This window comes from Telmatherina bonti (assembly GCF_933228915.1).
Source record: "Telmatherina bonti genome assembly, chromosome: 9".
In the NCBI taxonomy this organism is placed as follows: Eukaryota; Metazoa; Chordata; class Actinopteri; order Atheriniformes; family Telmatherinidae; genus Telmatherina; species Telmatherina bonti.
Genome location: NC_136627.1, coordinates 11,949,995 through 11,974,443, shown reverse-complemented (window position 1 = coordinate 11,974,443; position 24,449 = coordinate 11,949,995). Strand labels below are relative to the sequence as shown.

The following is a 24,449-nucleotide window of genomic DNA, read 5'->3' as shown; positions in this document are numbered from 1 at the left end:
TTTTAGTCTCTCAGGGAAAGAAAGGGGACTTTGGTGACTGATTCTCCTCTGACAGGACCCAGTGTTTTAACAAACGCATCTGAAGAGAGCAGTTCCTCTGTCACGCTGTTTGAAAGACGTTTTCTTTTCATCCTTCATTTTTCGCAGGCCATAGATGCGCTCTGTGGCGGAACCATGCTGCCTTCAGTCCTCCAGCACTGCACAGTCCTCAGTCGGGGATCCATCAACATGAAAATGAAGGATTAAAACAAAAATAAATTCATAATGAAGGATTTTTTAGATTCCGGTTGGCCATTTGTTCAGCACGAGCAACTTCAACCTGCATTTCTCCTGGTTTCTTTTTTTGAGTTGTGTGATTTGCTACAAAGGAGTTTTAGAAAGTTTCTCAGTGCTGAGTAAAGCCGAGTCAGCTGAGAGGACTGAGCCTCTGAGGAAGGTGGGCAGAGAGAGAGATGGAGAGAGAGGGAGAGAGGGTTAAGGTGGTGGTGGTGGGGGGGGGGGGTGTCGGCTAAATCTTTATAATCCCCACAACGATCTTTTAAACCCCTAGCACTTTAATTGAAACACACACTTTGCATGCTCCATCCTGGATGAGACGTTACACAAACACACAACTATCAATGAACTTATTTGCATATACACACACACACACACACACACTTGAGTTTGAACCAAAAACCAGTGGCGCAGAGACAACAGTCTGAGTTGTTTACTAGTAATTCCATGTTGGTTTGGGTCAGATTGTTAGATAGCCATAGCCAGGGACGGACTTACCATTTGGCAAAACTAGGCTGTTGCCAAAAGGCCGGGCCCCCAGTTCTTTAGGGCCCCATAAAACTTGTCACACACTGATAGTTATTTATTACCTAGTTACTTATTAGTAACAAAAATTATGTTTTTGATTAAACTGCATTCGCTAAACTGTCAGCTGAATGATTATTGTATTATGTGTGTCTCTGCACCCCCCTTCAGGGCCGTGCACTGATACCTAATGTGATCTGTGTGTGTGATGTGGTCAGTGAGTTGATCTGTAACTTAAAGGATGACTCGTCACAATAAATGATTAGTTCGTACCATCGAGTGAAGCAACACTTCTCTGTCATTATACACGGTTCTCTCAGTCAGCAAAGAGACTTTTACACTGGCTGTTTGTTAGCAACGCAGATAATATACAGTAGTGGAGTAGAAAGTGCAATATTTACCATCGGGCCCCATGCCTGCTATTGCCTGGGGCCCCAAATCTCTTGAATCCGCCACTGGTCATAGTATAGTTGATTTTCTGTTGTTGGGTTACATGTGAGAGAAGACCAGTAAGAAAGTAGCTTGAAGATTTCAGTTCACAAACTTGTTGTGAAGTTAGGGATGCGGAGACCATCTCAGCTTAATATTTTAAGTCTCTGACTTAAGATACATGATTTCCCAGAATCCTGAACTGTGGGAAAGAGGTAGTAGAAAAAAAGAAAAAGAATATGTGAGCATAAATCTGTGTTCACTTCCTATGTTGCTTAATGTCTTTTCCTGTTTGATGCTGCGTTGGATGGGGGGGGGGTTATCATTCAGCAAATAAAACAGCTGGTCGCAGGTCGATTCAGACACTCCTGCTGTGATTTCTGCAACGTTCAGACAAAAAACCAGTCTGGCCATGTTTGCAAAGTCTGCATTGTGGACACTATTCTCCATCTATATTCAAGCGGGTAAGCCTTTCAGTGTTTAGTCAGCTTGATTTAGTTAAATTTACATGGTTTTATGCAATAATGCTGCTTGTGTACAGAGAAATGTGCTAATCATGTGCACACATACCCTTTGCACTGCAGTGCTTCTGCAGGACTACGGCTACGATTACAAGGATGAAGCATACGAGGATCAACAGCCTCTGAACTGCTCGACCACAGAAAGCATCAAAAACGGACATGTCAGCTATTCACAGGTGAATTTCCCATTTCCAGCAAATAGCATCACGTTTTACACAGAGCTGCACATCAGATATTACATATATATGCACATATTAATTCCTATTTATAAATTCTTATGTATTGAGTCATAATTTGGAAATGATGTCAAAACAAAAAGTCATAATAAAGAAATATTTGATATTCTAAAACAGCTGTTAAAACAGACAATTAAAACACTCATTATGAAGGTTAATTCATAGTAAAGAGAGAAAAAAGGAAGGAGCGGGCAGGAAAATGAAACTAGCACAGGTTTGTTACACTCTATACTATTTGATCTAAAGTAAAATAACAGCATGATAATCCATAAAAACTCTGCAGATCTTTCTCTTAGTTTTACTGAAAGACATTTCAGGTCTTCACATTTAATTAATTATCCTTTTACAAAACATATTATCGAACAACCTGATGTTTGTTTAAAAAAAATAGCAATTTTAACAACATTTTGCCTCAGTTGATCATTTACATGTGAATTACTTCCTGCAAATTATGGGACCAAAACCTCCAATCACAGATACCTGACACTGAAAAATACAGAATTTCATATTATAAACTAAATGTGAGGATTATCGTCCACCTTTATGGTTATCTGCTTCTAAAGGCCAAGTAAAGAAATTACAAGTAGTCCAGGTTAGTAGTACGTTGTCCCATAAGAACAAACACCATCAGTATGCATCGTCGGCTCTCATGGTTAACTGCAGAGAACATGCTGCTTTCATTTTCAACCTGCTTTCTTATATCACCACCTTGTCATATGCACAATCATATAAAACTTCAGACCACTGCATCGGCTCCCAGTGTGATTCGGGATCGACTTTAAGGTTCTTTTAATGGTTTTTAAATGTCTTAATGGTCTCGGACCCTCTTATCTCTCAGAACTGCTTTTACCCTACGAGCCATCACGATCCCTGCTCTCCTCTAGCAGCAGGCTTTTACTGATTCCCAAAGTCAGGACACATATCCACGATGAGGCGTCATTCCAGTGGTATGACCCTCATCTGTGGAACTCAGGGGTGCAGACAGCAGGCTCAAAACCCACCTTTTTAGTTTGGCCTAAGTTTTAATTGGTTAAGTTAATCTGTTTTCATTTTTTTAGTTGTTTATTTTCATTTATATATACATACATACATACATACATACATATATATATATATATATATATATATATATATATAACCCTAACCCTGCCTTTCGCCCTAAGACTGCTGGGATGGGCTCCAGCTTCCCTGCGACCCTTCATCGTACAGACTTCTCCTGTGATGGGGTTTCCACTACCAATCCATATTTAAAAGGAGTTGGAAGTGTCTTTTATATGATGTGTCTGTGTGTGTGTGTGTGTTTCCTTTCTGTCTTATTTTAAACTGTAAAGCACTTTGAGTCTCATATTTTATGTTGGAAAAGCACCTCATAAATAAAGTTTGATTGATTGATTGACATGTGCGTCAGGTTCGTTCTCATTTTACAAAGTCAGCAGATGATGGCCAAATGATGTCACTGCACCAAATTTAGATGTCTTAAGGAGAACAGTTGTTTATGGCGCTATTGATTATTGGAATATCTGTCCATTGGACAGTAAACCGATGAACTGAATAGCAAAGTATCTTTCAAGTATCATCTGAGAATGCACTGTTTAAATTTGGGAGTGGGGAATGGATACATTTATTGTTTGAATGCAGAGTGAATAATTTCTGATGTTAAGGATTTCTGCAACAGTTCATTCTTTGTAGGTTATTATTGTAATTTCTGTTTGTGTCTAGTGTATTTTTTTTTGCTTTTGTTTTTTTTTTTTTTCTGTCTTTTTGTATGGACCCCGGGAAGACTATCTCATCCCACTTTGGACACAAATAATGGGGATCCTATAAAGCAATAAATAATTATCTGTCAACATATTGTAATTATTTAGATGTACAAACATCTCCAGATGTGTGTAGTAATCCTGTAAACTATCTCATCTTGCCTTGTAAATGTTTTATACACAAACATAAAAAAACAAAACCTACGGTGGACTAAATGAGAATTGCAGTTACTTGTAATAAAGGTGTGTAGTTAATGTTTACTATGCAATTCTCCTGATGGACCTCCGAGACCTTATATTTGACACCTCTGCTTCAGCATCTCTTCACTAGAACACCGCATGATTACTTATCATAGCAAAAGTAACCCAGTACTTCCTCTGCAGGGAGGGTTGAAGGGCAGTGTGCTGACATATCACTGTGGCCCAGCGCAGTATCCATTCCCAGTCCGCTACAGGGTCTGTGGCGCTGATGGAGAGTGGTCCCCCATGACATCATCGAATGGCAGACCTGTCTTCAGAGCCACATGCAAAGGTCATTTTTATTTATTTTGCAACAGGCCTTCCATCCTTGTCTCTGCTGTGTCATCCTCTTTCAATTCAATTCAACTTTATTTGTATAGCGCCACTTCACAACAATGTTGTCACAGCGCACTTTACATACACATCATTTTGAGTCAATTCATACATATCCTATAATAGAAACCAACTGATTGCATCGAGTCATGACTTGGATCCAATCCCCCATCCTGAGCATGCACGCGGCGACAGTGGGAAGGAAAAAACTCCCCTTTAACAGGAAGAAAACCTCCGGCAGAGCCCGGCTCAGGGAGGGCAGCCATCTGCCTCGGCTGGTTGGGGTGGAGAGGACAGGAAAGACAGAACAACATGTACAACTGCACTTAATCAGGAAGACCTGCAGAAAGAAGGAGAAATAAGTTAGAGACGACAATATTGGCATATATTTATACATTAATATATTTGAGAAATGGAGCGAGGTACCTATCAGTGCATCAGGTAACATCCCCATTGCTACATAAGTAAAGGTTACCTAGACTACCCATAACTACAAGAGCAAAGAGCAGAACCTCTTCTGAACTTCCCTCTCCCTGCTGCGCTCAGATGTGTTGTGTCCGGCTCAGCTGCAGCTGGATAACGGCAACCTTTGGCCCAGAAACCAGTGGTTCCGCGTGAACACCACGCAGAGCTTCTCCTGCCAGCAAGGCTTCACCCTGCACGGATCAGCACACAGAAACTGCACTCTTTCTGGAGCATGGACTGGAGACACTCCAATCTGTGATAATCACGGTGAGGAAACATTTCAAAGGATGCTTCAGACTGATCATTTATCATGTTAATGGCTATTTATCCATCTGAAGTAGGAAACAAAGAAGAGAAGATCCGCTTTCATCATTTAAAGTGTATTAATGGATTTGTTTTAATGCAGCTGATGACTGTGATGACCCTGGGATTCCACCGGGGGCCGAGAGGTCAGCTGGCCGGTTTCACAGAGGAGAGAAGGTGACTTATCGCTGCCAGACTGGCCTGAATCTACTCGGGTCGGCTGAAAGGGTTTGCATGGAGAACAGGGAGTGGAGTGGCTCAACACCGCGGTGCCAAGGTGATTCTCCTCTTCGCTACAGAAATAATAGAACTGACTGAATAGTTTTCTCTGATTTTATCACCATTACAAGTTGTTTATTGCTTTTTTTTCTGCTTTATTTAAGGTCCAAATACGTTTGACTCCCCCAGCTTTGTGACTGCAGCCTTGGCAGGATCACTGGCAGGAGTGATGGATGTATTCTCTCCAGACTCCAAAAAGAAAAGTGGGTACAGAGCGGGACATTTCAGCTGTTTGGAGATGATGCTCATAAATCAGCTGCGAGATGGAAAAAGTCTGCTTTGTGTGTTGATGAAGGGGAAGACTTTTCTTTTGGCCGGACCTTCCGTGTGGCTGAAGTCAGTCAAATGAACATCTACATTTTACTGGACACATCAGGAAGCATTCGGAAGGAGGAGTTTGACGTGTCCAGGAACGCCACTGTTGCTCTGATCAGAAAGGTCGGCGCTAAAAGAGAAATATTAAACATTTCTTCACTTTGGTTGGTCACTTTGTGCCTTCTTCTTGAAGTGTTTTATGTCTGCATCGCCTCTCCAGCTGGACAGCTACGACGTGCAGCTGAATTTCCACGTCTTGTCATTCGCCAGCGAGGTTAAAGTCATTGTAGACATCATGCAAACTGATCTCAGCGGCGATGCCGATGATGTCGTGGACCTCCTCATGGAGTTTAACTACCACAGTAGGTCTTGTCTTGTGTGTCTTTTATCAATTAAATGACTTTATCATTTATGGAAACTCAACCATCAGGCCTGAAAAGATGCAGTTTATGATAATCCAGTGTGTCAAACATGTGTTTTTATTTCTATTCTCTGCAGGTCATGGCCGTAAGACAGGCACCAACCTGTACTCCGCGCTGCACAATGTCTATGAGAGGATTGGCATGTTAAAGGAAAACAGTGCAAAGAACCGTTTCAATGAGACTCAGAACATCATCATCATAGAAACAGATGGTAAAAGATTCTCACAAGCACCTGCACAAATCGCTTTGTTTATAAGAAGTTGCACTGAAATGCTTTTTTTTTTTTTTTTTTTTTTTGCTTCTTCTAGCTCAAAATGGCAGAACTTTAACATCACAGTTATGCAGACGATACATTAGTCTTTGTCACCTGCAGCTTGACAGACTTACTGTGTCAGTGTCTGAAGCAAGTAAACGCCTGGATGAGAGAGATTTTTCTACAGTTAAATAAAGAGAAAATACTGAGATTTTGTCTGTTTTGTAGCAAAGAGAAGAGGGTCAGCATTGGTAAAGGTAAACACCTGGAGACTCGGGCACTTAAAACCACCGACCAAGTCTGTAACCTTGCAGTTTTAACCCTTTATCAGGCACTTAATGAGAAACTTGGAAAGTTACATTTTTAACAATCGAAAAGAGTGTTTTTATAGTATCAGAAATTAAAATCTGAAAACCCTTTTTCTAAAATAAAAGTTAGAAAGTAGTCAGTGGTTATTTTTAAGAAATTTTTATAATTTAATCCTGAAGGCAGATCTCATGGAAGTCGCTGGAATGTAACCTGAAGCTTGACGACTGGTGTGGAGAACTTAGCGTGGTTCTATGGTTTCAAGGACGATCACGCAAAGATATTTTGTATGTCCAGTGAAGTGATCAGATGTGGTCATTTCCCCGATAAAGGGTTAATAAACTCAGATCTGACTTCCAGCAGCCACATAAAGGCTTCACGAAGAAGCTTTTTACCGTCAGAAACATGAACAGAATGAAGATTAGTCTCTCAGGAAGGCCAGGAGAAACTCCTCCATGCTTTCGTCTCTAGTTGGATCAGTGGTGGAAATTCCTGGTCCAGAAAGTAAAAGTCCTGTTCCGACCAGTCACCAAACCAGCTGAATTTAATGAGCAGAGTTTATTTTCCAGGTAAAGGAGCCTGTTAGTGAAAACACCTGTTCTAAACGTCCAGGTAGATCCAAAACATGGCAGGACTTTTCTGGACCAGGAATTACCACCTCTAAGTGGGATTACTGTAGGAGTGTTTTACCAGGACTTCCTAAAAGAGCAGTAAACATCTGGAGCTTATCCAGATGCTGCTGAAAGAGCTTTAAGTAGAACTAAGAGGTCTGAACACATCACACTGGTTTTAACATGTTTATACTGGTTTCCAGTCAGTCACAGGATAGATTATAAAAACCTTTAGAATGTTTTTTTTTTTCACAGCCAGAATACATCTGTGATTTGTTCAGAGAATATAAACTAAGCAGAGCTCAGGATTCTAGTCCTGACCAGAGTCTGGATCAGACTCCAGACCAGACTCCAGACCAGAATCCAGACCAGAGTCCGGACCAGAGTCTGGATCAGAATCCAGACCAGAGTCCGGGCAAGTTCCAGAACAGAATCCAGACCAGATTCCGGACCAGAGTCTGGATCCGAATCCAGACCAGAGTTTGGATAAGAGTACAGACCAGAGTCCAGACCAGACTCCTGACCAGACTCCTGACCAGACTCCAGACCAGAGTTCAGACCAGAATCCAGACCAGAACCTAGATTAGAGTCCAGACCAAAATCCAGACCAGAGTCCGGACAAGAGTCCAGAACAGTGTCCAGACCAGAATCCGGACCAGAGTCTGGACCAGACTCCAACCAGACTCCAGACCAGAATCCAGACCAGAGTCCAGGCAAGAGTCCAGACCAGAATCCAGACCAGAGTCCGGGCAAGAGTCCAGACCAGAATCCAGACCAGAGTCCAGATCAGAATCCAGACCAGACACCAGACCAGACTCCAGACCAGAATCCAGACCAGATTCCGGACCAGAGTCTGGATCAGAATCCAGACCAGACTCCAGACCAGACTCCAGATCAGAATCCAGATCAGAATCCAGACCAGAGTCCGGGCAAGAGTCCAGACCAGAATCCAGACCGGAGTTCGGGCAAGAGTCCAGACCAGAATCCAGATCAGAATCCAGATCAGAATCCAGACCAGAGTCTGGACCAGACTCCAAACCAGAGTCCGGACCAGAATCCAGACCAGAATCCAGACCAGAGTCCTGACCAGAGTCCGGACAAGAATCCAGACCAGAATCCAGGCCAGAGTCCTGACCAGACTCCAGACCAGACTCCAGACCAGAGTCCTGACCAGAGTCCGGACAAGAATCCAGGCCAGAGTCCTGACCAGACTCCAGACCAGACTCCAGACCAGAGTCCGGACCAGAGTCCGGACCAGACTCCGGACCAGACTCCGGACCAGAGTCACATTTCTCATGAAATCTGCTCGGTAACTTTTAACGAATTTGAACTGATGTTTGCTTTTAATCGTTTTCATTAAGTTATAATCTTACACTGATTTGCAGACCCTGTTATGCTGTTGATGTTTCATCTGGAGCACTTCGAATTATTGTACATGACACGTACCATATAAGAAAACTTGCCTTGCCTTAAAATCAGCATTAATTCTCTCCTAAAATCCTTCTCGCTTCAGGTTACTCCAACACAGGCAGGAACCCTGAGTCTGCTCTGGCCCAGATCCGGCATTCACTCGGCTACAACAGCAAACCCCACGATAACACAAACGAGAAAATGCTAGGTATCACATGAACCAATCTAAAATATTTACACAAGTGAATGTTAGTTTTTCAGAGTTAAGCGGTGTGTGCGTGTGTGTGTGTGTGTGTGTGTGTGTGTGTGTGTGTGTGTGTGTGTGTTTTCCAGATGTCTACGTGTTTGGTGTTGGAGAGAAAGTGAAGAGAGAGGAGCTGAACTCTCTGGCCTCAAAGAAAACTGATGAGCAGCATCTCTTCATTCTGAAAGATTTCCATACTCTGGGAGATGTGTTCAACAGCATCATTAGTGAGTAGCCGCGTCCATTCATTTCAAAACCACAAAAAACATCTTTTTCATAGCAGACCTAAATGAAAAAAGTGTCCATTGGCTGTGAATACAGGTGATCAGAGTGTGACAATGTGTGGGATAGCTCAGGAAGACATCTCGAAGGAACTGCAGATGGCTTCAGTAAAAGCCTACACCAAGCCCTGGCATGTGACTCTGGCATCAGTAAGAGCATCACACACTCTCTGAAAGCATCATGGCCATTTAAAGTCGGTTAGTTGTCACTCGGTTTTGTCCTCCTCTGCAGCCTGAATGGGGACCCAATAAGTACTGCTCAGGATCCATTTTAAGCCAGAACTGGGTTTTAACAGCTGCTCACTGCTTCACCAACAGCAGAGTCCCAGAAGAGCTGTCTATAGAGCACGGTTAGTGTTGTAATCACCATAATTTAAAATGGAAAATATAATTAGAGTCAAGAGCCGAGGACTCCATTATAACTGTGTACCAGTCCAGTTTAATTTCTGAAACCAGTCTGTGATTCATATTTTATACCCATCCATCAGCTGTCTTCTGGTTTTTAGGTGGGGGGAGAGTTCCTGTCAGCAAAGTGATCATACACTCAAATTACAACGTCAGAGCGCTAAGTCAGAGAAATGTGTCTGAATTCTACGACTATGATGTGGCTCTGGTTCGGACCAACGCCGGCATCCCGCTATCCTGGACAGCCAGGTAAGACATGACAACAGAAAAAGGCTCTTAAATATCGATGGGAATCAAAGATTTGACTCTTTTAACTCAGCTCCTTAAAAAGAATCTCTGTTGGTTTACAAATGGCTTTCTGTTTAGTATCACTTAGAGCTTCTATTTTATTTATCTATATAAATTATGAGTGATTACTGGGCTGTACAGTGGCGTAGTGGTTGGTACTGTGGCCTCAGAGCAAGAAGGTTCGGGGAGGTTCAAACAGTGGCCTTTCTGTGTGGAATTTGCATGTTCTCCCCGTGTATGCGTGGGTTCTCTTCGGCTTCCTCCTGTCAAAACACATGCATGTTAGGTTAATTAGTTACCCTAATTTGTCCCTAGGAGTGGGTGTGAGTGGTTGTTTCTCTCTCTGTGTGATGCTGTGATGGACTGGCGACATGTCCAGGGTGTACCTGCGTCTCACCCATTGATTGCTGAGATAGGCTTCAGCTTCCTTGGGACCCTTATATGGACTAAGTGGTTAAGAAAATGGATGGATGGATGAAGTGATTTATTTTTTTGGTATGAAATTTCTTGTCTTCTTTTATCATAAGAGCTTTATTTTTGTGCATTTTTTAATAGAAAATATTTATTTTCATACTTTAATCAAACCTTTAAACAAACAACTGAATACAGGTCCACATCAAGCAAACCAAGTAAATAAACGGCAAAATCTGAACATTATGACACTTAAATTTCCCTAATATTTCAATTTTTTCCCCCGATGCATATGTTGTTTAAAAGCTGGCTTCCAGGTCTCTCTGTAACCTGGTTCGTACCACACCGCCTGCCTTCTAAAAGGCCTTTCTGTCTTTACATAATATGATCCCAGTCTTTACTCTTACAGGATTAAGCACAGAGTGTGCCCATCAACATAAAGTCCTGCCTCTTCTAAAGAGTCAGCTCTTTTCAACAGGAGTCAATTGTTCTGGTTCCCTACAAGAATCGAGTCTTAGAGCCGGCTCGTTCATGAACGACACATCTCTACTCAGCGTCATGTCTGACTGAAAAGCAATGTTAGCAACAAGTTTAGTCATAAGAGTGCAAGTAGCCGCTGTGTTTCCTTGTAGTTTCCTGCCTCATTTCTTTTGGTGTGTTTACTGACGGCTGTCCAACAGACCCATCTGCCTACCGTGCACCATACCAGCCTCACGAGCCATGAGGAGAATCAACTCTACTTGTGAGGACCACAGTAGGTGACTTTTGACAAGATAAGAACTTATTTTTCCTGAGCAAACATCAGTACTTCTTGATCTTTCACTGAGTTAAATCAATGCATGTGAACAGGAAAGGAACTACTAGCCTATGAGAAGACTCCTGCCTTTTTCACCCACAAGAAGGAGGAACGTAAAACGACACACATTCACACACAAACTCTGGTGAGGCATTGCTCATGTCGATCAGTGATGAGGGAGCAAGTACACACAGTGTTTCAGTTTGTTATGTCTGACTGCAGAGGCCCGCCTGTGTGGAAAAGGCCAGGAAAATACTGAAACAGCCCACAGACGTGACTTTGGAGGAGTTTGTACCTGAAAGATTCCTCTGCACTGGAGGCACTGAGGGCTACCAGGACACCATCACATGCAAAGGTCTGCACTCTGCCTGTACTGAACAGCGACCATGTCAGCTGATATATCCGTGATTCCTTTAACGGTAACGTGTTTGTGTTTATAGGAGACTCTGGTGGACCCTTGTTTCTGCAGAAAAGAAAGCGCTACTTCCAGGTCTGTTTTGTTTCTTTCTACTTCAAAGATCTTTGCAGTCTGACTCTGAACGGTCTCCTATTTTCCTCCTCAGGTGGGAGTCGTGAGCTGGGGTATCGTAGACACATGTGAACTATCTGCTCGTGGGTCATACAGCAGCAGCAGGCCTCCTCCAGATGCTCGAGACTTTCACATCGACCTCTTCAAGATAATGCAGTGGCTGAAAGAGCAGCTGGGTGCAGAGATCCAGTTCCTGCCTGAGATCTAGAGCAGGTCCAGAATCAGCCTGAAGGATAATGACTGGTCTGATGCCAGTTTCAACAATGCTAATGCAAAGATGATGACTTTTCTATTTCTTGTTAAAGCCATTCTTGTAAATCAGTGTTATTTTCTTTCCTCTTTTCACAATCACTGGCAAATAGAGTGCAAAACTGTGAACTTTCTACTCTTTTACTCAAGTTGCTTTCTGCAGGTCTTCCAGAATAAAAGCTGCTGTACATGTTAATCTGTCTTTCCTGTCTGCTACACCCCAACCAGTCAAGGCAGATGGCTGTCCTCCCTGAGCCGGGTTCTGCTGGAGGTTTTTCTTTCCTGTTAAAAGGGAGTTTTTCCCTTCCCACTGTCGCCGCATGCATGCTCAGGATGGGGGATTGGATCAAAGTCAACATTCAATGCAATCAGTTGGTTTCTATAAGCTAGTCTATTTATTATGAATTAGCTTGAATGGATAAGTCTGTAAAGTGCTCTGAGACAACATTGTTGTGAAGTGGCGCTATGCAAATTAAGCTGATTCAATTTTAATTGAATTGATCTCTCCCTATGATGGACTGGCAATCTGTCCAGGGTGTACCCTGCGTCGCGCCCAAAGACTGCTGGGATAGCTTCCAGCTTCTACACAATCCTTAATCAGACTAAGCAGTTCAGATAATGAATGAATGAATGAAAGTTAGACTTACTTATTTTCTGGGTTTGGGCACTTTTACATAATATAAACTATATAGATGTAGAAGTTGAAAGTAGAATAAATAATCACACTTCTTACAATACAAAACAAAACATTTTAAAGGACTGAAACATTTGGATAATGAATGAATTGAACTGAATTGATCTCCCACAAGCCTGTCAGTTTCCATTCAGGGCTCATGCTGGTATTTTATAACTTTTTTTTTCAGTGGATGCAGACAAATATTAGATTTGTGGCAAGTCATGAGCAGTAATAATAACCAGATTTCAAAGCTTTATTGTCCATTTTGAATTATGATTCTGACTGAGGCAGAGTGAAGCAATAAAGGGGATTTTTGAGAAAAAAAAAACATGCAAAATTACTAATTTTTCTCTATACTCAATATGTACACAGCATAGCTTATCAGACCACTTTATTTCCGTTTATTTCAAAGCTGAACTCTTTCCTGTAACACAGTCAGAATAAATGACATGCTTCTCAGCTACAAGTCTAATTAACTTTACTGTTGTCATGGTGATTAATGTCAGTTAGACATTAAAAACGGCAAATCTTTGTCAGAAAAGTAAAAGGTGTCCAATCAGCCTTCAGAGAACTGTCTGAACAGAGTTTCAGACTGGCTGTCTTTGAAGTCTGGAACAAAGTGAATCTGGAGGATCTCGGAGAACCCTTCAGACAGAGCGGGAGCCACAAAGTGTTTCCTGTCCACAGAGAAACGGCATTTAGTTCATGGTGAGATAAATTCCTCTGAAGAGTTTTCACCTTCAGGGATCAGAACAAACAGGATCAGACTTCAGGAATCGGTTGTATTTACCATTACAGAGTTATTCACTTACTTGTAGCTGTGGAAAACCATGTCATTGACCTTTGCATGTTTACTGTCGGACGGAACCATCTCGCGGAACTGAGAACGACAACATTGAAAACCAGAAAACCGTCAGTCATCAGGATAATAACTCAGTCATGAGCAAAGAGGGCTGTGTGGAGAGGTGAGTCATACTCTGTTGTTGTGCTTGGCTTGTTCCAGAGAGGCCGAGAAGTGGAAACAACGACAAGATACTCCTGCTGCCTTGGCCACGTCCACATATCTGAAAAATACAGTTTTAAAAGAGACTTGCCAACTATGATACAGGATTTTATGACTTATCAAATGAATCTGAGGGACTATAAATAATTTTTATGAGTTCCTGGATCTCTTTAGTTCTTGAAATTACTTTTATTACTGTCCATCAAACAACATGAGGTAATCTATCAAACTGAGCCAACACCAAAAAGTGACTTAGATTAGAGTTTAAAGTAAAAACACACCGGCCTTCTCCACCCTGCTTGCAAATACACTCACAAGTCTGGGTGTGATCGTTTCCATCCATGCATGATTCATCCTTATGAAGCCTTTGTGCATAAAGGTGTAGCCGGTGGGGTGGACTGTGAGTGCATTAGTACAATAAAACAGCAGGTAGCACTGCTTCATTTATATCTACCGTTTACGGGACTCTAGATCAGGGTTGGTGTTATCTACAGCGACGCTGCGGCCCTCCCTCAGAGCACGCTCACATGCTGACACACAGGCCTGCCAGGAGCCGAGGGTGTCCTGATGCAGAAACAACAGGTTCGATGTAAAAAAAATTACAAGGAAAAACTTTTACAGGTGGTTTATCCAGATGATGGAGGTGTGTTCCAGTAAAATCCACTCACCCTGTTTACATAGACGTAGCCTTTTGGAATAATGTGGGTGTGGAAGAAGGTGGATTTACCAGCTGTCGAGAAAAAAAGGAGTCAAGATCAGACAGCTGATGATGGAAAGCAAGACCTTAAAGGTGACAAAGCGTTTCCCTTACATGCTGGGTAACCCACGGCAACAATGACTTCAGTCTCACTGCAGGTGAGAGAGGCGGATGGTGGGTCGTACAGCCTGGCGGTGGAGTCAAGCTTCCTCTGGTAATTCAGAATCAGAGGATTATTTAAAAAACACACACACACCAGAAAATGTATTCTACGCATAGGCCGTATAAAAGATGGACAAAGTCTTTAGGTTTCTGAAAAGTTTAAATGAAGCTCATGAGGCGGTATCTATTGTCACCATCTTGGCAGCGTTACATGCTGTCACTATCGGAGGATACAAAAATGGGCAAAGAGGTAGAGCTGAGAGGGGGACTGTGAGCGTGGCTGTGGATTATTTATATTTATCAAACTCCGACACGCATGTAGCTATAAGCTAACCAAGCTAACCCTGAGCTAACGGTGCTAAATAGCTAATGAAGCTAGGCAGGCTAAAGCTGTTAGCCAGCTAAATACAGCGGTTGTGCTACACTCTGGCTTCTTGCAGCAGCATATCAGGTATCTGTCAATCAAAAAAACAAACAAGTAAGCCAGGATTTTACAACTTCACTGGAAATATTAGCTTAACCCTAAAAGAAGAAAAATTAGGACGTAGGCAACAACAAGTTGAAAAACATGCTGAGAAACACGTTGCAATTAATTTGGTTAATCCGCAAAACGTCAGTAAAATAATGGGGTATGAAAAAAGCACTTTAACGCAGAGGTTCTTAAACTGGGGTCAGGAGATCATTTCAAGGGGTCATCAGATAATTGTAAGAAAAAAGAGAAGAAAGAAATAGCCTTCACTCATCAAATAAATGAGGAAATTTTAACAGGGCTCGCAAAATTAAACCATTAATGCAAAGAAAGATCTGCGAAATTTGATGCTAAAAATTTTTTAAAATATTAACTAGACCCGTCGCAATAAGCAATGGGTCAATTAATCGCACGATAACAAAAATGTGCGCAATAAGTTTGCTGGATGCAAAAATTTTCATTTGTCTTTTTTTTCTCTCTCTCTCTCTCTCTCTCTCGTTCAATGTCTAACCCAAAGTGAAAGAGTAAGCAAGTTCCACATTTGTTTTAATATAATATTAACTAATAGATTTATCAAATACAATACAATATTTAGAGACCGTACGTTCCAGATTACCATATTGCCAAAACCCCAGGAGAAATCCTGATCTGTTTTAGCAGACTGGAGATTGGATGAGCATAAACTAGTCTGCACATCGAGCTAAATGTTATTTAGAAATTAAAGTATGTCGATTTTTGAAAGGGTGTATTTGCATTATTATGGCATAATTGTTATTTTAGTTGAAAATAGTCTCAAAATGACAAGAATAATGACACAATATTATCACCTATCGCAATCATTTCTGAGACAATTAATTATATGGAAAAATTTGTTACTTGACAGGTCTAATATAAACAACAAAGTTAGTAAATATTAGGGGTGGGAAAGTCGAATAAAAAAAAAAAAAATTGGGGGATTTTTTTTTTTTTTGCTCAATTTTAAATATATATATATATTTTTTTTTTTTGTTAAAAAAAAAAGAAGATTTTTTTCAAATAAATAAAATGAATGCTGCGATGGACTGGCGAGCTGTCCAGGGTGTACCCTGCCTGTTGCCCAAAGCCAGCTGGGATAGGCTCCAGCTTACCCGCGACCCTGAATTGGATTAAGCAGTTCAGAAAATGAATGAATGAATGAATGAATAAAATGAATGCACCATTAAATTATTGACATTTTTATTGATCTTTTTACTTGTCTTCTTTGGCATTATAGCAGCAGAATGATGGTCTGGCTACTGCGTTGTTTTTTTCTCATTGAAATTAGCAAAAATGATGAACAAAAAGAGTTTTATACTTTTTTTTTTGTTTTTAATCTACAAAAATGAGCAATATCAAAGAATTGTGAGGATTGCAATTTAAATCGAATCTGTACCCAGAAATCAAAATCAAATCAAATCGGTACAAAAGCATATTGTCAAACCCCTAGTAAACATGTCACATAAAAAATCTGAATTTTACATTATCTCAGTGAAAAGTTGATAATGGGCATTTAGGTGCCTGGTCACAACTGTGAACCACCAAAAATCACTTTATCCTCTTTATTTATGAAGATTCTGACAGTTTTCCAGCTTTACATTAAGAGGATGTGGCAGGATGACCCATTTCACACATCACACATTTAATCACTCAGTTGTTACATGGGGGATGTGGGCCACAGATGCCAATGCAGGTTATCATCGCTCTGAGAACCACTGCTATAGAGAAGCAGAGTTTATGAAAAAAGACACGGTCAGACATTCAACAATCGATGAAAAAGTCTCCACAAATTGTTGAACAAGACTTTAAATTTTTCATCAGCTGCAGTAAAAAACATCATCAAAATATTCTGCGACTCTCACTCAGCAGATCTGGAAATGTCCTGGATGCCATTTTTACATTGAGGAGTGTTAGCTCGAATTTGTGCCAGAAATAGTAGCAGCAGGTTTTTTTTTCCAGACTGCAGAGAGACTCTGCCTCTAAGGTGCTCTCTATGTATACAGTTATGCTACTGGCCTCTTTTGCTAAATGTTCCTCCAGCCGTCCGTGTCCCCCGTCGCAACGTTTCTTCTGCCATGAAATTCTAGAAATCCTATTCTTCTTTAAATATTAAAATCTCTGACTTTCTGTGTTCTACTGCAACAAAAATAATTACTAACTATTACAAATTCATTTAAATCTGTTTTTAAATGAGTGGAATTGAGAGGGACTGATAAGCATTTGTGGACTTTGCATGCTGTTATTTGTAAGTTGGCACAGGATGTTTGTAGCTCTTGTGACATTTCCAGGAAATGTTTACCGACTGGGTGATGTAGCTAATTCCTCCTTTATACATCTTACTGCGAGGTCATGAACCCACACACTCAATCTCTCTACTTGTGGTGTAAATTAAGCCTGCAGTGATTAGGCCTATAGAAGGAGCTTGGAGCTAAAATAAGCTTTGTATAAGCCTGATAATGGCGCATTCATTAGAATCAGGCATGCTGGAGGAGGGACACATCTCAAACATGCAGGGCATACCCAGGATCAGGATCAGGAAAGTGTACTCTTAACTCACAGGATCAAACTGAGGCAAACTGTAGGGGGCGCTCTTCCAGCCCAAAAAGTACTCCTCTGGTGTGTGGAACTGCAGCCCGATGTTCAGAGCAAACTACAATGATAAATAAAAGACAGCTTTCTGCTTAGTTTACCTAGAAAATGACAACTTATGTAGAAGATGAAAGAATTTCGCCTTTTACCAGTCGATCACTGCAGGAGAAGTCCTTCTTTTTCTTACCAGGAGCCCAGTTTTCTGGCCTTCCTGCAGCATCTGAGCACAGAGAGGGAAGTTGCTTATGCTTATGTTGTGTTTTGACTCATTAAGGATTGTCTGTTGTTTACTTTAAGGGTTAAGTGAACAACAGCTGAACTTTAAGTTTACTTTTCATCATATCACATCCAAACTAGAGCTCACTTACCGCCTACATAAATACTCTGGGTCTTATCAACGGTCACACCATCATTAGCCTGAGCGGGAAACAAGAAAACAACAGTACACAAGACTGGAAAACACGATGACAAAAGCAGTTTCTGTGACTCAACACGACAGTAAATCGATCATTGCAACGTCTTGAGGTGTAGCTACCACCTGGTTGTGTGTGTCCACGGATTTCTACACACCTTCTCACACAGGTGATTCCACATTCCCATCACTGGTTTCCTGTAAACACCAGGACCGGTTGCTACAAACACCTGGAACACAGACGATAAGGGGATTCAACTTTACATCCTAATCAGTGTGAGATAACGGTACAACACCACCAACCTGCACAGGCAGCTGCAGAGTGGTGAGGATGTCCTCCACTTTAGACTTAAAGACTTCTGGTCTCAGTTTGCCTTTAGCGATCCCCATCTGGTTGGTGAAGAACACCACCTGGAAGAGGAGGCCACAAAACTCCGCAAAACACCTCCAGAATGTGTCAAACTATTATACTTCTCTGGCTTTAATCTAACAAATTACTGAAGATTAATAAACCCTGCACCCTCCTCATATTAAAAACCCTCTTTTTTACCTTTGTGGCATAAAATGTACATGATAAATAAAACTACTAAAACACCATCATACAGTAATATTTTTCACACCTTATAAAAATGTCAAACCTCCTAAAAACTACCAAATATTATATCTGTTTAATTTTTTGTATTTCAACCCTTAAAATGACTGTATAATTGTTCAAATGATGAATAATTTATTTTAAAAAACACAAAGAAAGCACAAATCATTTTATATAATAAATATCAAGGGGATCGGGCTTTGATGGGACTGAAAGTCCTGAATAAGTCAAAGATTAGCTGCTAAACTGATTTGATTGCATTTGTATTTCTTATGTAGTGGCAGATACTCCCTCTGACGACCTTTATGTCAAAAAATGTCCTTTGACTTCCATTAAAACTACATATTTTAATCTCACAAACATTACTATTTAAAATCATTAATTATTTAATAGTAGCATATAAAGAAAAGTAATAATATCTGACATTTTTACTGGATTCCACCAGATTTAACTGGGTTTTCCCCAGCAGGCAATGGGTCAACCAGTCAGCCTTAAGAGGGATTTGTTGGTGTGTTTATGTTAAATCATTTCTGATTATTTAGATACTGATTAGATATTAATAAGGAAATTATTTCACACAACATAACAAGATATACAAGATAAAGACGTGACTGTGGCAGTTTATTAAAAAGAAAAAAAAAAGAAATGTTGAAAAATAAAAAACTGCTCCTGGCAAAGACAAAATTATTATTATATTATTATTATCATTATTATTATTATTATTATTATACAGACAAAATGATCACAAATTAGAAAATAAAAAGTTGAGAAAGATGAACAAAAATCTGTTAGGAGGGTATAAATGTTAACAACTGCAGCCGACTTGCACTTCCCCACCTTGTAACCTTTCTTCAGCAAACTGGCCAGCCTGGGCTGAATCTCCGGATACAAGATCCTGTTAAATTAAACACAAGGACAATTAGAACAAATCATCTGTTTCAGGGACATAACAGACAGAGATGGAAATTCTGTTGTAAAAAAAAAAAAGGGAAAAAAGGTCTAAGCTGGCAGTAGTTAGGTGGAAAAGATGAGAGCAAGCTTACTTCCAGTCATCCGGTGCAGTAGGGAAGACTTTGCCAGACTTGGTGGTGATGATACAACCATCAATGTCAAAGCCAGCAATCTGAAGGCAGAAAAGAGACAAACTGTTCAATCTTAAGCACCTGAAGTAGTTCTGCATCAGATTATTGGGATGGATTTTGGGAAAGTAATTAAAATCGCAAGCCATCACTTGATTATCTGTTTCTTTAATTCTGAAAACATTTATTTCTATTATTCATACAAGAACTAAACTTAATAATTCTGTCTGAGGATGAGTTAGAAGTCAGACTTTGGACTTGGATGACAATGTGTAATAGACTAACCCAGTACGATCACATATTAAATCTTCTCTAGGTGTTTATTTAAAGCGGTCTCCACCTTGTCGCTTGCTTTTACACCTGCAGCTGTGTAAAGCAGCAGGTTGCCGATCTGCTGCCAGCTGCTCCTCACACACGCCTTCGCTGACGATGAAGACGGAGAAGATTGGCCGCCTTTGGTCTCCTCTGTATAAGACTTTTCTGCAAACTCCTGCAGACGCTTTAGTTTTTCCTCAGCCAGTCTCTCTTCCTCATCCTCCTCCTCCTCGTTCATGCCTCGATCTAAAGCCTCTTCGTCTCTTCTCTGTCGCTTCCTGTCGGGGTTGTGTCTCTCTGGGCTCAGATGCCGTTTAGACGACTAAAAACAAAATAACATTCACGCTCAAGCTATGAACATCGTGACGTTAAAAACATAATATATGATGTTACCTTTGCAGGAGAGGAGGCGAAGAAATCTTTTATGCTGCGTTTGGGCGTCGGACTCACTTGAGCTTCTTTTTCCTTCCCATTTTTTCCTGTTTTTGTTTTATCGGTGGCTTTCAGCCTCGTCCTAACCATGCTCGAAGCTGATCCGTTGGAGCTCAGAGAGAAGCTGAGGGTGAACGGGTGCTTCTGCCCCACCAGGTAGAGAGTACCTCCGGGAGTGAGTTTACCAGACTGGCCACGGCCCAGCTTCACACCATCCAGGAAACTGGGATTGGGGCCCAGCTGTGGAGGAAAACAAGTGGACTTTGGACAGTTAGTTTACGAGCTACAAGATAACCGGGGATGGCTTTACAGGTAAAGACAAAGGTGTGCCGACATCAGCTGTTCAGATGTTACATAACTGATTATGTGTTTATTGTTTGAGACAAGCATCACCCAGTTATGGTGTTTCTGTAGCTCCACAGGGAGATTTATTATATCAATGAGATTAAATGTATGCTTATTTACCTGAGTAACAACCACATCCTGATCTGCATAACAAGCCACCACCTTGACTGAAGAAAAGACAAGAGGATCAAAATGTGTACACACACACACACACAAAAGCAAACCCTTTTTTGTTTCCAAGGTTTTACATATAATGCCTTTTGTCCTAAACACACTGTCAAGGAGGAAAGACATCCGGAATGATCTTCTTGAGCCCCATCAATGTGAGAAGGGTTAAAAGGTCATTTCTAAACAACCTGTTCATCACTTTACAGACTGTATGAGACAGAAACTGTGAAAAGCCCTCAGACTCTACTGGTTAATACGTTAAATATTAAAGTTCTCTAACACAGTCAGAGAAAAGCTACACGAGAATGGCTTGTTTGGATGGTTAGCAAAGAGAAAGACTGTTCTGTCCGAGGTAAACATGGCGACACATGACTTCAGAACAGACTGGCCCAATGTGGACATAATAATAATGTACGGCACCACATTTGGTGAAAACCATGAGCACCTTATGAGCACAAACGCTTCATGCTAACTGTGGAGCACGGTGGTAGAGGGATGGTGATTTGGACTTGTGATAGACCTGTATATCTTGTATCACTGAGCATGAACTACTCTGTATACAAAGTATTCTAGAGTCAGATGTGAGGCGGTCTGTCAGACAGCTAAAGCTGCATGAAAACATGCACAGCAGCACAGCTACAACAGAATGAATGAAAAAAAAGTGTCAAGGTGGAACAAAGGCCCAATCAAACTGCAGACAGGGGCTTAAAAGACGTGTGCATGAGTAAATTCCTGCCAAACTCAATGAACTGAAGCAACATTTTAAAGAAGGCTTGAAACTCCTCCACAACAGTGTAAGTGAATAGCCACCAATGTTTCAGTCGCTAATGGGGATCTTCATAAATAAGTGACTGATAACATCAAACATTCATTCATTTTCCTAACTGCTTAATCCAATGAAGGGTCACGGAGAAGCCAGCAATCTTTGGGTGAAAGGCAGGGTACACCCTGGACAGCTCGCCAGTCCATCACAGGGCTAACGTCAAACAAACATGCACAAAAAAATAAATAAAATAAAAATGTACAGAAAATGCAACTAAAATAGGATTTACAAACAACTTAAACATGGCGTTTACTTAGTCTCTCACACACTGCTGCTGTTAAACAGTTTTAGTGTTTCGTTGTTTGCTTGAGCTTGTATTTACCCAATTCTTTTTTCATATTACAAGTTAGAATTAGCCCTGCGATGAACTGGTGACATGTCCAGGGTGTACCCTGCCTCTTGCCCAAAGACTGCTGGGATAGGCTCCAGCTTCCCCGCAACTCTTAACCGAACTAAGCGGTTCAGATAATGAATGAAAGTTAAAATGACTTATTTTTTGGGTTTGGGAACATTTACATAATATAAACTATATAGATGTAGAAGTTGAAAGTAGAATAAATAATCACACTTCTTACGATACAAAACCAAACATTCTAAAGGACTGAAAAATTTGCCTAAACTTTAAAGCCCTTCAAGTCTCATTTGATACTTCACACTTTGCAAAATCGTTTTAAATATAGCAGAAGCTGCAATATGAATATTTTATCATGTTAATGATAAGATGTTAAAGGTTTTAAAGAAAACGTACACAGTAGGCAGAGTTCTTTAATTTATTTACCTTTTCCTAAAAAATAATCTTTTTAGTAGGGGTGTGACAATATGCTTTTGTCCCGATTCGATTCAATTCCGATTTTTTGGGTGCCGATTCGATTTAAATTGCGATTCTCAGAATTCTCCGATATCGCTGATTTTTGTAGATTAAAAACAAACAAAAAAAATGAATAAAACTTTTTTTTGCTTGTCATTTTTCTTAATTTCATTGAGGAAAAAACAATGCAGTAGATATAACATCATTCTGCTGCTATGATGCCCAAGAAGACAAGTAAAAAAAAAAAAAAAAAAAACAATAAAAATGACAAAAAATTTATAGTGCATTTCTTTTTATTTATTTGAAAAAAAAAGTATTTTTTTAACAAAAAAAAAAAAAAATCGATTTTTTTAAATTGTGAAGAAAAAAAAAATGCTGATTTCCGATTTTTTGACTTGATTTTCCCACCTCTATTATTTAGTATGTGTAAATCTTCGATTGTGAAATATAAAGGCTGCCTTCTGTTATAAAGATGGGTGTTATAGTCTATTATAGATCTGTTTATTAAATGAAAAATACTTATTACTCCTAAGAGAAATAAGAAATTTGGGGATTTTATGACATACAGAGAAAGGAGGGAATTATGCTTCTCCTTTTCAGACACTAAGAAGAAAATGTGAATCTGTAGACAAATAAATAAATAAATAAAATTAGGTAACGTAAATCCTAGGACTGTGACAATATGCTTTTGTCCCAATTCAATCCCGATTTTTTTGGGTGCCGTTTCAATTTAAATTGTGATTCTCACAATTCTCCAATATTGCTGATTTTTGTAGATTAAAAACAACAAAGAAATTTAAAAAAAAATTTTTTTCTTCATTTCAATGAGGAAAAAACACAACGCAGTAGCCAAACCATCATTCTGCTGCTATAATGCCCAAAAAGACAAGTTAAAAGATCAATTAAAAACAATAAAATGACAAAAAATTTATAGTGCGTTCATTTTAATTATTTGGGGAAAAAAAAAATCTTTTTTTTTTTAACACAAAAAAAAAATCAATTTTAAAATTGTGAAGAAAAAAAATCCCGATTTCCGATTCGACGTTCCCACCCCTAGTTAAGTGCCATTTATCAATATATCCCATTTAAAAGTTCACGTTTCTCGCCATGAGGAACTTTATCACGCGCATTATTGCAGCACATGAACGAGCAGCGGTCCGCCTCACCCTGGTGCCTGGAGCATCTCTTGTCGGCCACCCCGGTGTCCGGACCTCGGCCCAGAATCACAGCCCGTCCATCCTGCAGACCAACCCGGGTTCCGGACGCGCTGGACAGCGTGCACCACATCCCAGCAGCAGCTTTCACACGTTTCCAAACTATTTTCAGACAGCTGAAGAGGTAAATGTAGCTGCGCGAATAATAACAGAAAACCTGCGTACGTTCTGAAACTGCCACGTCTCTTAATAAAACATTTTACCTGGGGAAATGTTCCGCTTTTAATGGCTAATTAAAACCAGAATATTTTGTGTTTGCTCCTAAATCTGCAGAGGAGTTTATTTTGGAATGTGTGCGAGGTTCAACCGAGAAATATGTTCGATGACAAACATGTCCCCAGCTAAGGTTCCGCAATGAGCCGTGCTTACAAGTTGTGTGCGTGTTTTATTTTGTTTTCGTACTTTTGTGTTGCTGATGAGTCGTAAACGTACCGGTAAGTGGAATAAGGTCTGAATATTTTTAATCAACAAGATTCTTGTGTTTATTCTTACAAGACATAATTTCTTCAGTGTAAATAGTTTTTTTTTTTTTCCCGTGTGAGGGAGTCGATGTTTTGGTCCTCCCTGTCAGACGTAATGCGGAAACGCCTGAACCTTATTAGATTAATCAGTATGTTTATATTGCAGAGATTAATCGAGGAACCCAAAGAGTAAACTACAGTTTGTCTTCTGTAAGTGTAAGTTACAACCTACTGGTTTATGAAAGAGACATGGTAGTTGGTTCAGACCTTTATTTTTATAGACTTTAAGTAACTTTCAGCTTTTA

At 40.3% G+C, this 24,449-nt stretch overlaps 2 protein-coding genes across 2 annotated transcripts; one reads left to right on the top strand and one right to left on the bottom strand.

Annotated features, from left to right (window-relative positions):
- Nucleotides 1-1,616: 1,616 nt before the first annotated feature.
- Nucleotides 1,617-11,896, top strand: LOC306760618 (complement C2). The gene is made up of 19 exons (XM_079246558.1): nucleotides 1,617-1,694; nucleotides 1,815-1,927; nucleotides 4,129-4,276; nucleotides 4,864-5,049; nucleotides 5,189-5,362; nucleotides 5,469-5,567; nucleotides 5,660-5,802; nucleotides 5,900-6,041; nucleotides 6,178-6,312; nucleotides 8,785-8,889; nucleotides 9,015-9,152; nucleotides 9,247-9,356; nucleotides 9,439-9,556; nucleotides 9,713-9,860; nucleotides 10,991-11,064; nucleotides 11,160-11,251; nucleotides 11,329-11,461; nucleotides 11,547-11,596; nucleotides 11,670-11,896. The coding sequence occupies exons 1-19, from the start codon at nucleotides 1,643-1,645 to the stop codon at nucleotides 11,841-11,843; spliced, it is 2,334 nt and encodes a 777-aa protein (XP_079102684.1). The 5' UTR covers nucleotides 1,617-1,642; the 3' UTR covers nucleotides 11,844-11,896.
- A 1,033-nt stretch (nucleotides 11,897-12,929) lies between these two features.
- Nucleotides 12,930-23,928, bottom strand: pnkp (polynucleotide kinase 3'-phosphatase). Its single transcript, XM_079246200.1, has 17 exons — nucleotides 23,636-23,928; nucleotides 20,791-20,837; nucleotides 20,287-20,565; nucleotides 19,919-20,215; nucleotides 19,543-19,622; nucleotides 19,337-19,394; nucleotides 18,211-18,318; nucleotides 18,066-18,137; nucleotides 17,864-17,912; nucleotides 17,645-17,715; nucleotides 17,464-17,556; nucleotides 14,375-14,471; nucleotides 14,232-14,293; nucleotides 14,018-14,127; nucleotides 13,537-13,624; nucleotides 13,373-13,440; nucleotides 12,930-13,237 (listed from the first exon to the last, which is right to left on the bottom strand). The coding sequence occupies exons 1-17, from the start codon at nucleotides 23,754-23,756 to the stop codon at nucleotides 13,117-13,119; spliced, it is 1,821 nt and encodes a 606-aa protein (XP_079102326.1). The 5' UTR covers nucleotides 23,757-23,928; the 3' UTR covers nucleotides 12,930-13,116.
- Nucleotides 23,929-24,449: the final 521 nt, after the last annotated feature.

Bases quoted from the DNA above. Each gene is read 5' to 3' on its own strand.
- LOC306760618 (XM_079246558.1), top strand. From the start codon at position 1,643: ATGTTTGCAAAGTCTGCATTGTGGACACTATTCTCCATCTATATTCAA. The intron at 5,568-5,659 runs GTGGGTACAGAG...GTGTTGATGAAG, and splicing joins TCCAGACTCCAAAAAGAAAA to GGGAAGACTTTTCTTTTGGC. The intron at 11,462-11,546 runs GTCTGCACTCTG...TTGTGTTTATAG, and splicing joins GGACACCATCACATGCAAAG to GAGACTCTGGTGGACCCTTG.
- pnkp (XM_079246200.1), bottom strand. From the start codon at position 23,756: ATGTGGTGCACGCTGTCCAGCGCGTCCGGAACCCGGGTTGGTCTGCAG. The intron at 14,128-14,231 runs GTGAGTGGATTT...TTTCTGCATCAG, and splicing joins GCTACGTCTATGTAAACAGG to GACACCCTCGGCTCCTGGCA. The intron at 13,625-14,017 runs GTAGATATAAAT...TGTATTTTTCAG, and splicing joins GATCTAGAGTCCCGTAAACG to ATATGTGGACGTGGCCAAGG.